We start from the raw sequence: 20,140 nt of genomic DNA, 5'->3' as shown, positions 1-20,140 counted from the left end.
GGTGAGACCTTTCTAAATTATTCTTTTTCTTTATGAAAGAGCTAAAGTTAGAATGAAATTGATATATTAATCCTTTACCAGTACAGGCATGATATGGGCTGAATGTAAAGAAATTTGGACTCAAGGCCCCAAAGAATACTTATTTGAGTTATGGAATATGCTCGATTTTGGGATGTTGGCAATCTTTGCGGCATCATTCATTGCAAGATTTATGGCATTCTGGCACGCATCCCAGGCTCAGAGCATCATTGATGCAAATGACACTTTGAAGGACTTGACAAAAGTCACACTGGGAGACAACGTCAAATACTACAATCTGGGTGAGTTTGTGTTACTGTGTAAATACTGAAGATAAAGTATTTTCTTGTGAAGGAGATAAAAATAGTAGTAGGAGTTTTTCCCAGTTCACACAAAATTGTTTATTGATGGCATTTATATTTGAAGAATAACATCGTTATCGGAAAAACTGTGCTTTCTGCCTCTGCATTCGATTGATCTGCTGCCTGGAAACTTTCATTATCCACAAAACCCATCCCCATGACTTGTTGGATCAATTGGATAGCTAACAAATCCACTGAGAATCCCTGTATTGTACCTTTTAATTATGTATTTTTATGCTTTCTTTTTCTTTTTAATGGGTCTTTGTGTGTATTTCCCATATAAGACCGAGGGCTCATAGAGTCCAGAAGAAGTTAGATCCACTGAAGCCAGAGTTACATACAGGTGATTGTGAGCTATTCAGCATGGGTGCTGGGAAACTGAACTTGTATCCTTTGCAAGAGCAGCAAACACTCTTAACCACTGAGCCCTCTCTCTAGCCCCAGATCACAGGAGACAGTGATTCAAACATGCTGGCATAGGATATCTGTATTTTAACCACCATGCCTTCCATATCGTGAAAGAATCCCCTTCTTTCTGAGGCCTCCAGTGAAACATCCATATTTTGGCTATATTTCAGTCTGTAATGGTGCCAGAAATCAGGGATCATATTGTGCCCCCCATCTACTTGAGTAACCTGTTGGTTCTTTTGCTTTTAAAACTCACATGTGTGTTTGCTTGATACATAGACCTGGACAAGCTCCATTTGTGACGCTTCTGTAAAGCGGCTCTCAGCGGTGACAGTGGAGCAAATATGGCTTCCTAATGCAGGCTTGGTCTGAGCATTTCACAGATCACATGTTGAAAGACAAAGAGGAAAGCTCCCATATGCACTGTGTACATGATGAAGTGGTACTTGCCTTTAAGTGTGAAAGAGGATGATTATTGCAAAAACATGATGAACATCATGCTACATGAAGCAAACTGGCAGGGAAACATCGCATGTACTTACTTACATGTGTCTCATACGAGTAGAGCCTAATGGTGGTTGGCAGGGATGGAGACATGCGGGTCAGAGAGAAGAAAGTACTGTAGTTAAACACAAACCACAATGCTGGTGCTCTGCTATAAAACATGGTGGCTATAGTTTACCACAGTGACCACAAGAGGGAAAATTGCTGAGACAGTAGATTTTAAATGTTCTTACTACATTGAAAAAGTATGTGAGGTGATTGATATGTTAATTATATTAATTTAATTATCACGACATGTCAACATGTGTGACTTTGAACCCACATACACGAGTTTTAAAAGTTTATATTTGGATGTTTTCCCTTTTAAGATATATAAATTGTATCCAAGTAAATGAATTTTTGAAGTCTCCAGGAGGGCTCTCGGGCACTGAAAGAGCTGAGAAATAAAACAAAACAAATGGATATATAGAGTGGGGTCCCAGTCATCAACTCTAAACCCAATAAAAGGGCAGATGTCATGAATCAGAGCCTGACAGTTCCCCGAGACAGAGTCTCTGAATTTCTAAGAATTACCATCCAGTTTTCAGTTAGTGGCTGGCCCGGCAGCGTTCTCAATGAGGGGTGTTGAGGGGTGGCTATAAGTAGTTGATCTTGAGGGATGTCTCCGTGGGGACAAGAGAAGACCCACAAGAAAGAGGGTGATACCAACCCCATGGTCATAGTAGACGTGGTTAGCATCCCAGGTTAACATGCCAGGTGAGCTATTTATTTCCCCAGGGGAAAACTGACTAAGGAATAGAAATAAATTTCAGTATTTACCCAAGCCCTCTCAAAGAAACTTGGCTTAGGGAAAATACATCTATTAACTTTGGCTTAATGTCTACATCACTTAAGTGTATTCATTATTGGTTTTAATATTTATTTCAATCCTAAATTTTTATTTAAGGAGTTTTAAAATATATCAAAGGATATCTATTTTTGGTAATACTCAAAACACCATAGAAAGAAACCATTTTCATAAGTTCTGTTGTGCTATATCCTCTCCAAATTCCACTTCTCTGAAAATAACCAAATGCAAATTTATAACCATATTTTCCTCTTTCTTACACACTGTTTTGCATTTCTCTTCATAATGGTTTCTTAAGTGGTTTTTGATGGCTCAATGTAATAATGCCAGAAGAAATTATTAATGAATTATAGAAAATTTTGTGGCAAAAATAGATTTACTTTGCTGACCAATAGAAAAGATTTCTAGTAAGTTTAAATAGCAAGAAGTGCATCAGCATCAGATGACATTATTTTGTATAGTTCAAGATTGAATGATAAATGCTATAATTTAGTAAGTGCCAGATGTTTTTAAGCACTGTCCATATGTGAATTTATTGAATTTTCAAGGGCAGATGAGAGCCATGGGAGCAGAACTCTCATTGTTAGGGAGGTAATAAAGCTAAGAGGGTTATTAGTCTAAGTTCTTTCAGTTGGAGATACGGCTATCAACATGGAAAATTGTTCAAATGATCTAACAGGGAGGTTTTTATTAATTAATTAATTAATTAATTAATTTTATATAACCAAGTCCATTTAAATGAAAAAAAAAACACTTATAGACAATATTTGGGAACTTGGGCGTCATTCTTTCCAAACTACTTCCTGCTGGTAAGGGGCGCCTAACAGGGAGTTTTACAGGTTAGGAATTATATTTTATTGAGAATTCATAGCAAAACCACCTCAATCAAATCAGAAGGTATGGAAGAGACTTGAGAATTTCTTCAGAATGGAGACTTTCACTTGATTATACATTTATTATTCTCAGAAAAGAATTTATCTAAATAGGCAACTGCTAGGAATAACTGTAATCCTTATCTCTGATTTTTTTTTTCTAGCCAGGATAAAGTGGGACCCTTCTGATCCTCAAATCATCTCTGAAGGTCTTTATGCCATTGCTGTGGTTTTAAGTTTCTCCAGAATTGCTTACATTTTACCAGCAAATGAAAGCTTTGGGCCTCTGCAGATTTCACTCGGAAGGACAGTAAAAGATATCTTCAAATTCATGGTCATATTCATCATGGTGTTTGTAGCCTTCATGATTGGAATGTTCAACCTCTACTCTTACTACATTGGTGCCAAACAGAATGAAGCCTTTACAACGTATGTGGTCCTAGGTATTCTGATGATGGAATTTGCAGATTAAAGGGAGATCTGTTCAATTAACACTCACATTCATAGGTCCATGCTGTGATGCAGATACCCTCTCTAAGTCTGTTTCAGCAAGATGAAAAGGTTTCAGAGTGACGTGTAAGACCAACATACAGGAAACCTCCTAATATAAAGTCAAATAACAGTTTTAGAGCCATATTATATGGTAAATTCCTCCTACACATAGAACTATTATTGACAGTGCACAAAAAGAAATTCACAAAGCTAAACAACATTCTGGATATTGTGTAAGTGCTGACATTGCTTGCTAAGTAGCATCCACTGTCCTAAATCTTGTGCCTTCCTCTTTTATGGGGACTGCTGGGGCACTGGGTGTGTGGGGAGCTCTTCCCCTACCTCAGTTTCCCAGAACTTACCAATGAGCAGCTTATAAGTAGCAGCAGTGGCACATTATAACTGACATTTGCCACATGCACAATTAATTTAAATAAAATGTGCTAGAATAGACTTTTAAATGTCAGAGCATCTATGTCACACGACAAGCGGTGTTTGAAGAGGAACCTACTATTTTTAATATCCTTCTAAAGTGCAATGTTTCAAGAGAAAATTACACCAACTGAATTAAACATATGGGCTTAACTCTGGACAAATAATTATGCCTAAAACATCACAATTCTTCCTAGGGCATGCCAAGAATTTTGGTGTCATTGCCTATGTTTATATTGTCATGTTTCCTCATATGTATTATTATTTTCTACTTATTTTGGGTGACTTTAAGGACAAATGAAGCAGAAACTAAGATGACTCTAACAAGTTGTATTTCTTTCTTTCTCTTTTTTTTTTTTTTTTTTTTTTTTTTTTTGAGTCAGGGTTTCTGTAGCTTTGGAGGCTGTCCTAGAGCTCGATCAGTGGACCATGATGGCCTCGATCTCACAGAGATCTGCCTGCCTCTGCCTCACATGTCCTGGGACTAAAGGAGTGCCCCACCATTGCCTGGCAACAAGTTGTATTTTTGCTATTAAGTGATCCATTTAACTTTTCCAACATCAAATTCATCAATCATTTAAATACCAACATCTGTAGTTATGAACTTATCCCATAGCCTTTAATGAGTGTCTACTGAATGTTAAATCGTGAGCTATGTGCTTCATATACACAGTGTCACACCTTTGTAATGAATCTAGAAGTGCTATTTTTCCCATTTTACAGACAGGAAATTGAAAATTCAGACAAGCAAATAATTTTGTCATGAGTATCTAATAGTTTATAAGGATATTGAAAGCACTCAGATTTATGATAATGCTATTATCATGTATTCATACCTTTTCTCATATCCTTCTTTTTGTTATTTTACCGCCCCCCCAGAGTTGAAGAGAGCTTTAAGACACTCTTCTGGGCTATATTTGGGCTTTCTGAAGTGAAGTCCGTGGTCATCAACTACAACCACAAGTTCATTGAAAACATTGGCTATGTTCTATATGGCGTCTATAATGTCACGATGGTTATTGTTTTGCTAAATATGCTGATTGCGATGATCAACAGTTCATTCCAGGAAATTGAGGTACGGAGTCCATATGTTCTTATAGTCCATGTTCACTTACCAAGTATTGCAAGGACCAACTCTCAGTGGGATGAAGCACACCCTCCCTGCTTTGTTATTTCTCCACGTCCCTGCTTGCTCAATCAGAGTTGGTCTAGGGATGCAGAAAAGCTTGACTTTGCTTTTTAAACACAGTGTTAATGGGGTGTGCTGAATCAGCAGAGTACAAGGGCCAGAAGGATGTAATTTATCACTGTGAGGCCATCTGTCTTGGGAATTAGGGTATTTTTTTTAGCCATAGCCTCTTCCGCCTAGCCACACGGTGTTAGAAGAACCCAGTAATTCTATATATCTGTGCTGAACAGTTGTGTCTGCCTGTACAGGATGATGCTGACGTAGAGTGGAAGTTTGCAAGGGCCAAACTGTGGTTTTCCTACTTCGAGGAGGGAAGAACCCTTCCTGTGCCCTTCAATCTTGTGCCAAGTCCGAAGTCCTTGCTGTACCTCCTACTGAAGCTTAAGAGATGGATGTCTGATCTAGTCCAGGGTCATAAGAAAGGCTTCCATGAAGACGCAGAGATGAACAAGGTGAGTAGCTTGATCATCTATCTCCATGGTCATAACTGTTTTCGCCATGGTCACCAGATTTCCATGGGTAAACCACGCGTTCTCATTCCTAGCAATGGCATATATGGTGGTCCTTGGTGACGGTTTAAAAGGGGGCACTGGACATTTCCTACTTAAAAGAGTGTAAGAAGAATGAAATGTCGCTAAACGAATGCATTGTCTGGCACAGACTGAAAGCGAGAGTATTTGGGTCCCTATTGTGCAGCTGGTGCCTTAAGTTTCTCGCTTCACTGTTATCAAGAGCTGATAGGTGCATCTGCATTGCAAAGTTCCGGAGTGATGGTTGCTCACACAGCCCACGGGAGGCCAGTGTCTGCAGCAAGGTGCTTGATGAAGGAAGGTCTAAGATTACTGACTGGAAGTGATAAACTCAGTAGGCAAAGGGATCTCAAGCAAGCACAGATGAGGAGTAGTGCTCAGATGATGGGGTGGGAGGCTGTTAGTGTGTACAGACATATTTGAAACACACATATAATGCTGTGTAGGCATCGCATTAGAGAACAGCATTCCCTGCACAAGGTTTCGCCAAGTGTCAACCAAGAAGGAGTGTTAAGTCACTAGCTTCTTCTAATGGAGATGGATGAGGGTTGGCGCAGGTATGCATAAAGTGTATTTGAATAATTAATGGAGCTGTCAGTTTCTTCTGAAAAGTGAATTTGACGGGAATGAGAATCTTTTTTAGAACATTCACTTTTGGTAGCTATTACAGGCTGTTTTGGCTCTTCGAAAATGAGAACAAAGGCAATGAGTGAAAGTTATATATAGTTCAATTTTAATTTATGAAAGAACAAATTCATAACAATCAGATCTACCTGGTAAAGCAGTGAATAATCTTAGGAAGCAAGGTTCCCCTAGAGTTATAGTCAACCAGTAAACTACGGATGTCTGACATTAAAAACTCAAAGCTGTTTCTCCCTAGACTGGCGGAGGGTGGATGGAGGGGGGAATTGGACTGATTGATTTTAGGTTGGTTACTTGCAATGTTAAGGTCCTGTCATTGGATGGAAAGAAAATGTGTTTCAATTAGTGCTAGCTTTGGCACCAGTGATGAAGGGCTCAAAGTCAGGGGTGAGTTACATGGGTTCTAGTTTCCTCACAAGCAATAGGAATAAAAATTCCATCTATGTTGCAGAGATTAAATACAATAAATATTAAAAGTGCTTTGAAATTTTTAAGTGATTGAGCACAGAAATTTGGGGGAAGCAGCATCTATGGGCTTCCTCCAGACGGCTAATTTACAGGAGTCAGGGGCTTAAGTAGAAGACAATTTTCTTTACTCAGTGTACTTAAATGTACAGTTGTCAGGTTTGATTAAAAGTGTAATCTGGTAAAATTTAGTGTTTGAAGAAATGTTCAAGAACTTTCCAAAAGGAAAACTCAAAAAGGATATGTTTCTCTCATTGAAACTTGCCGGAGCATTAGAGCGGGGTAGCTTCTGGAATGGAGACTAAAAATTGGCAATGCTATTGGACTCATCTTAATGTTTATCTTTAAAAGAGAAATGAAGAAAAGAAATTTGGAATTTTGGGAAGTCACGAAGACCTTTCAAAATTTCCACTTGACAAAAATCAGGTAAGATAATACTTGAAAATAGAAAGTCATGTTTGGATTGCCCAGGATTGGAAGTATCTTGCTAGAGAAAAAGACCAGTGTTTGCAAGCAGCATTAGGGACTGAGTAGCAGGGGCTGCAGAGAGGATTAAGACCATAGGCTACTCTTGCAGAGGACCCAGGTTCAATTCTTAGCACCCACATGGTGGCTCCCAACCTTCTATAACTCCCAGGGAACCTGATGTCCTCTTCTGGCCTCCACAGGCATTGGGTATGAATAGTCATTCATTCAGGCAAACCACCAACGTACATTTTCAAACGTAAAAAAAGAAGTAGGTAGCAGAGAGCAGGAAAAGAGATGCCTTCATAGAGGGAGCCATTATAGGATTAAAGAGAAATCTGGCACTAGGGAAATGTCCAGAGATCCACAAGCATACCCCAACCAAAAAATCTAAGCAATAATGTAGAGGCTACCTGAAATGCCCTTCCCCTATGATGAGAATGATGACTTCCTTATATGCCATCCTAGAGCCTTCATCCAGTAGCTGATGGAAACAGAAGCAGACACCCACAGCTAAGCACTGAGCTGACCTCCTGGAATCCAGCTGTAGAGAGGGAGGGGTGATGAGCAAAGGGATCACATTAATGCTTTTAACAACTGTTGTACTAACTTTCAAAGTCTGTAATTGAGACCACACCTATGTTCATTTGCAAAAGGAAATTAGTGTATGTGTAAGTAGTGTGTTAACCACGAATCTGTGTGTGTACGAGGCTAGTGAAAGGAAGAAGGTGCTGGGCCAGAGGCGTATGTTCACTGGGCCGAAGCTCAGGTGCAGAGCGCATAGCCAGCAGTGTCTGAAAGGCCCCGCGAAGGTGTTTGCAAAGGCACCAGGAGGGCTCAATAGATGTGGCCAGTACAGTTTGTAATGAGATAGTTATGTCGAGATCCACCAGCTTCCTAATTTAGAGACACTGAGTCCTCAGTGATAAGATATTTGCTCCCTTCCCTGTCAGTTATAAGTCACAGGGTTTCAGCAGACATCAAAGAGAAACTTGGCAAAATGAATGTGGAAGGAAGGAACCATGTTCAGGCGCCCATAACGGAAACCGCAAATCATGATGGGCGATGCACAGGAGTTGCTTCTGTTTCTCCTGTCTTTTCCCTGCCCCAGTGAGACAGTGTGTGGTGCTTGTTAAGGGTGAGTGGCTGAGATCCTCCTGGAGTTTTCTTGTCGTGACAGCTTTACTTCATTACACTCCCTGCTAACGTCTCAAGGAGGAATGTGTACAAAGAAGCGTGGCCTGTTTGCTGAATCCCAGAAGTACCTCTATAACTTGTTATTCTAGTTGTTCAGAAATGCATTGTGCAGCCACCCTAAGCAAAGGCCGAGAGGAGACCACTGAATTCTGTTTTGAACTGAATATTTTATGTCTCATACCAGAATGAGTACATACTTAAGGTCTGTGTGAGTCCCAAGACTCACGATCTTACCATGTCAGCTACAAGCCTGTCAACTCCTAACATCTTTAAATCAGAACCTGATGGGTAAGTCTAGAATAAGAGGGTGTGGGCCAGAAGCCCTACTCAGATTAGTAATTTCTTGGGGAGGAATTTTCCTGGAACAGGATCCCAAGCAGGAAGGATGGTAGTAGAAGGAGGTGTGTGTGTGTGTGTGTGTGTGTGTGTGTGTGTGTGTGTGTGTGTGTGTGTGTGTGTTTACATTTTAAGGAATTGTAGAAAAAGAAGGGAAGAATGTTATGTGGCTCACAGCTCTCTGTTCACAGCAGAAGCTTCTTGCTCTTGAACTTGTGGTGATGTTATGACAAGAATACTTTGAAGACAGCATATTTGAATATTTTATTAGGGATTTCCTCATGATACTGAATGGCTGTAGGCGTTATGCTTAGAAACACTACCTTGATGGCTCCTCCCTCGTTTGTAGAAGGCAGGCATCAAGTGCACTGCTATCCCAGAGGCATTTGGAACATCCAGTCCGTTAGTGCAGATAAAGTGCTTATGACAATATCTGTGGCACGGTAGGAAATAGCAGCTATCTAACATTTTAATTACCATTGCAAACATAAGCAGAAGCATACAGTTACAGTCACACAGGGAATCAGAATGGGACTAGGTCTAAAAGTCCCAGAGAAAGGGCACAAACAGAAAGTGAAAGGAGCCCAGTAATGTAAATAGGCGTAGCTGGAAAAAAATAATTAGAAATAAGTGAATTAGCAAGTGGAAAAACAGTAATGATAATGGAAAATCATTATGCGATTTGGAAGCCAGCATACATTAATTGATAAATGACACTAGCATTAGCATATGTATGCTTGGCAGTACACACACACACACACACACACACACACACACACACACACACACACACCACCACCATTATATTGATGTTTCCCATTACACTCCAGCTAAGAATTTGCACAAAATGCTTGCTCTTCTCAGGTTGGTTTCTCACTTACAGTTACTACAGCCTCAGGGGGTTACTGAAAGAAACTGAACAAAGTATGTAGCAAGGCACGTGGCGGGAATATGCTTTGCTGCTTCTGTATGAGTGCCTTCCTTTTCCCCTCCTTCCCTTTCGTTGGGGAAATCATACTGCCCCTGAAAGGGTAACCAATCCCAGGGCCAAGAAGAGAGTGTGGTGTCTGGGCAGTGCAGGTTGTGCCTAAGTTGATGCGGTTGTGGAGTTTGGGGTGAAATGTGGATTCCGATGCCCGTTTAACAGCTGGAAGTACTTTGCATGCGGTTGTATGCTATGGTAGCCACAGAGATGTGTCATCCCTGTCTTTCTTCATGACTGGGTTTGGTCACTTTGTGGTCATCCTTTAGCCAAGTCATCTTTGTGATCCTGTCACTCCCTTGCTAGGAGTGTGTTCTTTAGGTCCTCGGTGCTTCTGTCCCACAGTGACCTCTTACCCCATGTAGTCTAGACACTGGAGTTGGGCTGGACTCCATTGGGCTGGCTGTCTCTTGTAGGCAATCTTTATGTGGTTCCTTCTTTCACAGACCAGCCAGCCTTCAGTGTCCAGGCAGCAGTGTTTGGAAGGAGAGGGAGAGACTGCATTGAGGACAGAATTAGCACAGCATGGAAAACACATGAGCAAGGGCCGTAATAAAGCCCATTATTTGAATGTGACATGCTCATACATGTAATTCTGGATACATCTCAAACTTCCAGTGCTGTCTTTGACATTTGCATCCCGGCTGCTCCAATCAATGCAAATGTCCATTTTCCTAACCATTTGAGCCTCTTGTTTCAAATGATTTTATTTGAGAAAAGTAGTTTTAAAAAGTCGGCCATTTATAGCGAAAGTAACCTTTCCCAGTGTTGCTGAATGAGGTTCCTCTGAGAACATGCTGTCCTCCTACAGGTACAGATTCAAACGCACACAGTTCAGTGTTCACTACCCAACAGCTTGGCTCGGACTTTTTATAGTCTGTCCCTAAGATGGCGGTTTGTGTTTCACCCAAGGCCTCTTCTGACTGCTTGTAGGTTTCAGGGTTTAGTTAGCCATGGAAATGCTGTCCTCTCATTTATCCTGGGCTTCATAAAATCAACAGGGCGAGCCACGTAAAACTTCTCATCTTCTGTCACATCCCTTACTTCCAGTGTGGCCTGGTTTTGAGGGAGGCTAGTGATAGCTTTTCAGACACACGGTGCAAAAGAAGCATGTAACTGAGACCCAGACTGCCGTTCACCATTACACAGGCATGAATTCGGAGTGATAGCCAAGAACAGGTCACTGACAGGGGGTTGGTGTCACAGTGGGTTTTATGCTCTGCCCTGGGTTCAGTGAGTGTATGTATGTATGTATGTATGTAAGTATGTATGCATGCATGCATGCACGCATGTATGTATATGGTTATATATCCAGGAATTGTGGTTTTAGCCACTGCTGAGGGTAGGAGCTACTTAAAAAAAAATGACTCATCCAAAGAAGCTAGCAGATAAAATGCTTGATCTTTCTACTTGATCTTGTAAGAACTCTCAATATGATTTCTTTTATACATTAAAATATGACAGCAGAGCCTGAAAATGTGTGTATTTATTAAGCTCTGGGGAAGCTGAGTATGGTAGCCCTATATCAGGACCATTCATCTATGAACAGTTTTAAACCAAATAGAAGATACTTATGCCTCTCTATAATAACAACAGATATTGTCAATGCCTACCATTCCAAGCTGCAGAAACCATACACTCTTTCTTTTGTAATATTATTTTCTCTATTCTAAACCCGAGGTCTCTGAGTGCTGAGAGGTGAAGTACTTTGTCTAGATTCCAGCCTTAAACAAGTGGCAGTCAAAATCCAAGTCCACAGCCTCTTAGCTCTAAGGCAGGAGGTTCATCAGCAGTGCATGCCGTGGTCCACAGCATCTTAGTTCTAAGGCAGGAGGCTCACCAGCAGTGCACCACTGTGGCCCACAGCATCTTACTTCTAAGGCAGGAGGCTCACCAGCATTGCCACTGTGGCCCACAGCATCTTAGTTCTAAGGCAGGAGGCTCACCAGCAGTGCGCACTGTGGTCCACAGCATCTTACTTCTAAGGCAGGAGGCTCACCAGCAGTGCACACCGTGGTCCACAGCATCTTAGTTCTAAGGCAGGAGGCTCACCAGCAGTGCATGCTGTGGTCCACAGCATCTTACTTCTAAAGCAGGAGGCTCACCAGCAGTGCACACTGTGGCCCACAGCATCTTAGTTCTAAGGTAGGAGGCTCACCAGCAGTGCGCGCTGTGGTCCACAGCATCTTACTTCTAAGGCAGGAGGCTCACCAGCAGTGCACCACGTGGTCCACAGCATCTTAGTTCTAAGGCAGGAGGTTCACCAGCAGTGCACCACGTGGTCCACAGCATCTTAGTTCTAAGGCAGGAGGCTCACCAGCAGTGCATGCTGTGGTCCACAGCATCTTACTTCTAAGGCAGGAGGCTCACCAGCAGTGCATGCTGTGGTCCACAGCATCTTAGTTCTAAGGCAGGAGGCTCACCAGCAGTGCATGCTGTGGTCCACAGCATCTTACTTCTAAGGCAGGAGGCTCACCAGCAGTGCACCACGTGGTCCACAGCATCTTAGTTCTAAGGCAGGAGGCTCACCAGCAGTGCGTGCTGTGGTCCATCTCACCCCTGAGTTTTGTGAGGCCTAAGTATATCACCTCCATCTTCTTATGTCCTTGTGTGTTTTTCCAGGGCCCTGGCAATTTAATACTCATAAGGACAAGAAAGACTTCCAGAATTGTCTGTATGTTCAGAAAGGCAAGACATTTCAAAGACGGGAGCTTACTTCTGTCTCCAAATTAATAACACAAATTTTATTTACTCTTTCTCATGGTATCCTAAGGTTTGTAGGATAAAAAAAATGCTAATATGAAACAGGAAATGAAAAAAGAGAAGGTATAAAGACTGTGGAATGGACTTGGGTGTAGTTCATGGAACAGCTGCTACCTAGCACTTGCAGACCTATGAGTTTGATCTCCATCCTCCATCTTGCCCAAAAATCGCACAAATGCAGTAAAATGGTTTTTGTTTGTTTGCATGTTTTTTGTTTTGTTTTGTTTTTGTTTTTACAACAGTCCATGCTTCATTCTGAACTGGAGAAAGCGAATATTTACAGACAGAAAGGGTAAAGCTTGCCCTCGCCCTTGTGCCTCTAATGCGGCGGCATCTCTAAATTTTAAATATTTTTCAGATTGCCAGTTGAATTCCTATGTATAAGCTACAGGGCAGACACATGCTGCCCCAGCTCTCTACATTTTAAGCTGGCTGGGCAGTGGCCATGGGGCCAGATGATAAATTAGGATTTTGTGCCACCAAGTGGTGACAATACTACTTTGCACTTTGGGTACATTTTCTCTTACACATTATTTCTTTGCCTTATTTGATTAAGGGGGGGGGGGGAAGCAAAATGATCGTTGAGCTGCTATGACGTATTGAAAAATAGCAATATTATTTTTTTCTAAAATAACATATTTATGTCCCGATCCTGATACTTCAAAGCAAAATAGGCACAAAACAATTGGCATGAATTAATTAATATCTGCCTACTTATGAACCATGCTTTTGCTGTGAACCCTCCACGAGGACACATTTGATTTGGGCTCGTTACACAGGGGTAGAGGCTGCTATCAACACCTACGGTTTATGAACCAGGCATACTGCTAAATATTATACAATGCACAGGACACTGCCCACACTGAAGATGTTTCCAGGCTATGATACTGCTGTGACCGAGAAATCAAGGCTCTGTCCCCCTGGTGGACACTTGGGAGGAAACACGGGGACATGCCACAGCTTTGGTCCCTGAGGCCTTAAGATCAGCACCTTAGGAAGCCACGTGTGTGTTTTCCCACGCAAACCAGTAGGCATTCCTTCCTGGCACCCTTACCATGTCTCTGTGACCAGTCTATTACAGTCAAGATGTCTGCTTATGCCTTAAAAGGATTCCCTGTGTTTCAAATGCATGTTTACCATGAAGCTGAGCTACTACCACCGGGCTAAGCTCTCATGTTTGACATATCTAACCTCACAAAATCTACACACACCAGTACACTCATTCCACTGGTGATAAAAACACACCCAGCGTTTCATCCCTTATACAAGCTACATACAAGGTGGCCAGGGAAAGCTTTTCTAGAGAACTCAGGCTTTAAGGCTAAATTTCCGTGACACAACTGAGCAATTCTGCTAGCACAAGGAAGGAAAAATTTTAGGCACTGGAATGGCAAACACACAATGGCCATTGATTTGGAGAGAATGTGAAAATGACTCATTTGGCAGTCATACAATATTGGGTTAAGAGGATTGGCTCGTCAGAGTATGCAGGGCCATAGATCCTCGTGCTCCAAGGTTGCAACCCACACGAGTGTTCACCTTGTTATCTCATTGCCACCTGCCTGCTTGCTGCACTGGGATGCTTAAGACAACAATGATCGTGAAACGAGGCTCTCTACGCAGTAAATACGCAAAAGGCAGAAATCAGCAGGACTCCTTCTATCTAGGTTCTTCACTCAGATTGTGAGCCTTCCCTGACCAGAGGAATGGATGCTGGCTTGAACCTGCCTCCCCACGTCATGCTGATTTCAGAAACAAATGTACTTTAAAAGCCAGGTTTCCCATTGTGTCCTGAAATGCTGCAGATGCTGTGTTGAAGTGTCCTGGCGTTTTGCGATTTCCTAAGTTAAGCAGGGATAGTGGACATCACATAGACCACACCCTTCGTTATCAAGGGATGCTAGCAAGGCTAAGTGTACTGCCTAGGGCTCTTCAGCAAGTGGGGAGGGGCCAAAGCCATGTGAGAAGCTGTCCCCAGGTTCCCACCAGGTCCACTTTTCAGTTACCCTTACTGCATATTCTTGCTTAATTTGGTAAATTTCAGCACAGTATCCTAATTATTTTAACAAGAGTTAACACATGGATATTTTGCTGAGATTTTCGAAGGGGGTTTTAAAACAAAGAGAGAAAGTACTGCTTTCAAATTGCACATCGTCTCCATGATTCTCACCGTTGCCCCTGTGTTCATTCACCTGCTGATGGCATTTTGTTTGGCCAAGGTGATTTATGCTCTCTGTCAGTATCTGCAATCTGACATGCAAAAGACCCTTGGTGCATGTTTGCTCCAAGGATAAATGTGTGAGCATGCAATTTAACAGGGCATGTGAGTCAAAATGGCTCCTTTATGTATGGATACATTCTCTTACATTCAGTACATATTAGGTCACATATGTAACTAATAATGTCACATTATTTGCAACACAAATTAGGTAAGAATTTCTCTGCTGCTTTAAAACAGCATATTGGTATGAGAGAATAATTACCTGGAAGTGAAAGCAATTAAGTTTCCTGATAAGCACTGGAATGTCACCAGGAAATGTAAACCATGAATGACTTCCCAAACAGTTGGAGAGATTTTATTCCACTGGAAGGCAGTTTGTCCCCGTGTTATGCACATTTAGACATAGTCTATTTTGCTCAAGTCCTTGTTTTTATTTGATGGGAGATGCCATTCTCTAAATATGTTTCTCCTATTGGTTAATGAATAAAGCACTGTTGGCCAATAGGAAAGCAAGATAGGCGGGACTAGGAGGAGAGAGGAAGTAGTAGGGAGGAGATTCAAGATGGAGGGTCTACAGGGTAGACGCCAGCCTCTTTCTCTCCAGTAAGATAAGACCACGTGGAAATACTTAGATTAATAGGAATGGGTTAATCATTAAGGCAGAGCCAGCCAAACATTAGAAACAGGCCTACAGCTTTATATCTAATGCAGTGTCTCTGTGTGTTATTTGGGGCTGGCGTGGTGGTGGGCCGGTGGGGAAAAACTACTCATAACATTTATTGTAAAAATTATTGTAAAAATCAGTTTTTCCTCTAAAACAATGCATTAAAGCCTCTTAGCATACTAATATTGTTGGCTCTCACATTTATTGTATATTAACAATATTAATTATCTTTCTTAAAAAGTGCTGCTGCTGCAATGGCACTTTGGCAAAGAGTACAATGAACGGGAACACTCTCCAGGTCCCCACATTGAAATGGGTTAATCAGAGCTTCCATGGAACCTGAATTCTGGTGCTCTGGTGAGACTCAAGGGCAGGTGTGAGTGTAGCAATCAGACAGACAGTGGCTGGGTTCTCACCAGCAGACGTTCACACCATCACCATGGAGTTCCCAGCACATTGGCTTCTCCTTCCACCACACATCCACCTGTTGGAAGGCTGCAACATGACCCTTAGGACAAAGAGACTAGAGCCACCATGTCTGAGAGGATCCTCACACAATCTCCAGTGGCAACAGAGTAACTAAACACCCCTGTAGGATCACCTCTTGTATCTTATAAGATGGGATGTTAAGCAATTAAGACAAATGACCCTATACATACAGATATTCTCATTGAATACACCAGACTATTAGCTCACCTATGTAACTAACAATATCTCACACATTGCTTGCTATGAGAATTAAATGAGGATTTCTAATTCCTTTTGTAGCTGGCACACAAACAGTCAAGTATAAGGAGCTCAGAAGACTTCCACTTAAATAGTTTGAGTAGCCCTCCAAGACAGTATCAGGTAAGCACAAACGTCAAGCTACATTCACTATGTTTAGGATCTCAAGCTCTGCACTTCGTTAAATTAAAATAAAAGACCAGGCTATGTTTTAAACATCAGAAGGATGTATCCATTTAACATGTGCTTATGGTATAACTATAATATACCTGGTACTTTCTACGTGAGGAATATGTAAGTAGATAATCATATAGCTTAGAGCCAAGAAAGAAGTGCTGGAGAAATATCTTAACTTAGGAGCACACAATGATTCAGGGGGTTCCTATCACCCCCATGGTGGCTCACAACTGCCTACAACTCCAGCTCCAGGGCATCTGACCCCCTCTTTTGATCTCCAAGAACACCTACACTCTTGAGTATATATCTGCACACAGATATACATACATATACATTATTAAAAGTAAAAATAAATCAGTAAAAATAAAACCAAAAATCACAATTTACCTCACAGTCTCCCACTGTGAAATAAAGATGGCTTACTTGTAAATATTACATCTGCTGGTAGTTACGTATATGCATGTGTACGATTTTATATGTGCTAATATTCTGTAATATGTGTGGCATATTATACAAATGAATTAATAGTAAGTTGTGTAATAGTGTATGCTTTCACTCTGCAACATATATACCCATGGCTATCAATGGATGTATCCTTTTATTGAAATAAATGATAATTTATTAAAATCATTCACCATTGAGGGATATTTAAGGTTTCCTTTCCTGCCTTTGTAAGCAACACTATTTAAAACATACACATCTACACACCAATTACATACATTCTTATGTGAATTTCTTTCAACTTTTAAATTGGGTTTTATATGGCAAGACTGGGTTTAATAATGTATATACTTCCTACACAATTGCTGCATCTCATATATTGCATTTAAAATATATTTATAGTTATACATAAAACAAGGATCTAGACAAATTTCATTACATCAAAACTGATGGTTCTTAAAGCAACCATACGATCTAAAGTGGCTACAATTCTTGGTGGGGTAGAAGACATAAACAACTAGACAGTGTTTAATTCCTTACTTCCTCAAAGAGCTCTACACTGGCAGGAAGTCCGTGTTCTACTTTCAAATAATACAAGAAGAGGCACAACGTATTTGATGTTTACTCTCTATTCTTCCTCTTTTTGAGCCCAAGTAACATGTCAGTTGCTTTAATAAGAAAAATAAAATATGGAGATACATACTCCTTGTGTGCTAAGTCTAACCTGAGCTTTTATAACCATGACTTCTAAAGATAGATAGACCAGAAGTCTATTTCAAATGAGATGTTTGCACAAACACAATGCTGAAATGGATTTCTCCTTTCTCTGTCTAGAAAATCATGAAAAGACTCATTAAAAGATATGTACTGCAGGCCCAAATTGATAAGGAGAGCGATGAAGTGAATGAAGGTGAGTTGAACATAAGGACAAAGCTTTTCCTGTGTGTGCTGGGTTGTGTCCTGGTGTAAAGGTGAGAGAGGACTGGGCATGGCGGATGAACCTCAGGAGGCCGTATAGAACAAGCTCTCTCCATCTGTATTGTAACTTACCCCACTGTGGTGACAACCTGCTTGGTAAAGCAAGTCAAGGAAAGGAGGTTTATTTTGGTTCACTGTTTGAGGTGACAGTCCACCTTTCTGGAGAAGGACAGTTTGACGGTACTGTCCACCATGCCGGTGAAGGAGTGGTGTGGCGGGAATGAGAGGCACCTGTCTGTCTGCCGCCAGAGAGCAGAAAGAGGTGAAGGCTGTGCTCAGCCCACTCTCTCCCTTTATTCTGCTGGGATTCTTGTCAGGGAATGGTGATGCCCACAGTGTTGGTGGATCTTCCCACACCAGTTACCCCAAACCCTAGTAGGTTACTCCGTACTGGTTCAGCTACTAGTCAGTCTCCAAGGTGGTTCTAGATCTTGTCCAGTTGGCAATCAATATTATTATCCCTCATCGCAGCCACCAAGGCCACAAAATGCCAGGGAACAAGTTACTTGTCTCCAGATGGCACAGACTAGATAAAACATTCTTACTTTCATGGGGTCCTTGATGAAGGCTCCTGGGAAAGGTGAGAGAATGATCTCGCAACTCCACAATATTCTCCAGATCACTAAAATTCTGCTGTAATTACTTTTCTCACCTGAGACAATAGAAGCCTTCTCACATCAGGAAGTGATTTCCCTCGGAAAGATTCAGAATACAATCTGGACCACCTTTATCCCACTCTGGAATCACTAGTTTGCTTTCGTAGTCATGGTTGCCCTCTCTCCTCTCTCCCTCTGCACAGGGGAACTGAAGGAAATTAAACAGGACATCTCAAGTCTCCGCTATGAGCTCCTGGAAGAAAAGTCTCAGAACACAGAAGATCTGGCAGAACTTATTCGAAAACTCGGAGAGAGATTGTCCTTGGGGCCAAAAGAGGAAGAAAGCCACAGATAATGCAAAGCCCCTCAAAAACGTATATTTATTTCTCCACTTGAAGCCATATTATTTTCTGATTTATTTTTCTAAGTGCCAATGATAAACAGTATGTTAACGATAGCTTGGATCTTCTAGAGTCCTACGATCAACATTTTTTGGTGATTAAATTATACTGTTGAGGCTAAAGATTACAGGCTGTTGAGAAGTCTGCTCAGTTCCTTGGAGCTTGGTTTCTGGGTAGCTTTCTTGCAGTCGATGGTGGTGGGGGAGTAACTCTTGTGCTGGTGTGAATGTCTTGTCGTGTCTGTTTGGGGATGGGCCTCAGATGGCAGTGGGGGCAAGTTTATGTAGCTCCCTGTGTGGCTTCCTGGACAGAGTGAATTCAGGCATCTTCCTTCCTCTGTTGGGGACTTCCAACCTGGATTATGGAAGAAAACAGTCTATTTAAAGAGCATTGTGACCACCATCTAGCTACTTAATAGAATTGATACTGCCTGTCCACATGAGCTTAGAGCCCTGTGTGGTGGTGAACACCTGTCAATCCAGCACTTGGCAGGGAGAGGAAGGTTTAGAATTCAAGGCCAACCTTGGTTACATAGAGAGATCCCATGGGCTATATGAGAAAGTGTCTAAAAGTCGAAACAAAATAAGCTTATGCCTGTGTCCAATTTTCTGCTTCATCTGTTTCAAAACATTGCACTTAACAATGGAAACCTGTTTTCTTGGCTAATGTCTGAAACACAAACCAGTTCTCTCTCTCTCTCTCTCTCTTTCTCTCTCTCTCTCTCCCTCTCTTTTTCTGTGTACATGCACACACACATGTATGTGACTTTTTGTGGTACTCATACACATGCTTTCTTTCTTTTATAAGCTAATCTAAATAATCAAAAGCTTTAAATTATGACTTTTTGAATTGTAACCAAAAGTTGCTATTCAATAAGAACTGTTTTATTACAATAGTGTCAAAGTCCCAAGTACTGTAATCCGTTGGTTCAGTGACAGCACAATTCTATGCCATTTCTGGGGGCAATTACAGACACACCTGATGTTCATTATATTTGACTATAAGCAGCCATGTGGGAATTTGCAAGCATCCACTCCTTATCCCCAGTGTGTTTTACTCTTTCCCCAAATATGTGAACAAAGTTTGTGTGTTCATCTCCATTCACTAAGTGGTGGTTGTGAATTTATTGATGCTGTGATCCAGCATCTTAAATAATTAACAAAACAACAATGAAGGATCATCATGCCATCATGCTACCCCCAAAGATTCAGCCTTAAGGTGGTGCCTGCCCTTAACCATAATGTTGCTTTGAATTGAGCAGAAGGACATATCTGACTTCCTTTAAAAGTGGAGAGGACAGAAGCCCTGCTCAGCCCCAAGTGTGGCTGAATCAAAGAACACATGCAGAAGCAGCTCATAGCACACAGTTGAAATTTTAGATTCAGCTTGTGATATTTGTGGTTGTTTCTGATTGATACATTACACTGATAAA

The 20,140-nt window shown here is 41.4% G+C and overlaps 1 protein-coding gene across 2 annotated transcripts in view; it reads left to right on the top strand.

Moving 5' to 3' along the window:
• Window positions 1-18,835, top strand: part of Trpc6 (transient receptor potential cation channel subfamily C member 6) — a 97,894-nt gene extending 79,059 nt beyond the window's left edge. The window contains exons 6-13 of one of the 2 annotated variants that reach the window (XM_051199128.1): window positions 87-320; window positions 3,176-3,440; window positions 4,815-5,010; window positions 5,373-5,576; window positions 7,113-7,187; window positions 16,158-16,238; window positions 17,568-17,643; window positions 18,511-18,835. In XM_051199128.1, coding sequence (XP_051055085.1) covers window positions 87-320; window positions 3,176-3,440; window positions 4,815-5,010; window positions 5,373-5,576; window positions 7,113-7,187; window positions 16,158-16,238; window positions 17,568-17,643; window positions 18,511-18,662 — 1,283 coding nt within the window. In that variant the 3' untranslated portion in view covers window positions 18,663-18,835. The remainder of the gene's footprint in view (window positions 1-86; window positions 321-3,175; window positions 3,441-4,814; window positions 5,011-5,372; window positions 5,577-7,112; window positions 7,188-16,157; window positions 16,239-17,567; window positions 17,644-18,510) is intronic. The other variant, XM_051199137.1, reaches the window with a different exon arrangement.
• Window positions 18,836-20,140: the final 1,305 nt, after the last annotated feature.

Source organism: Phodopus roborovskii, unplaced genomic scaffold, assembly GCF_943737965.1.
Source record: "Phodopus roborovskii unplaced genomic scaffold, PHOROB, whole genome shotgun sequence".
Classification (NCBI taxonomy): domain Eukaryota; kingdom Metazoa; phylum Chordata; class Mammalia; order Rodentia; family Cricetidae; genus Phodopus; species Phodopus roborovskii.
Note: the sequence above shows the minus strand (reverse complement) of the source record. Positions and strands in the feature narration are given on the sequence as shown.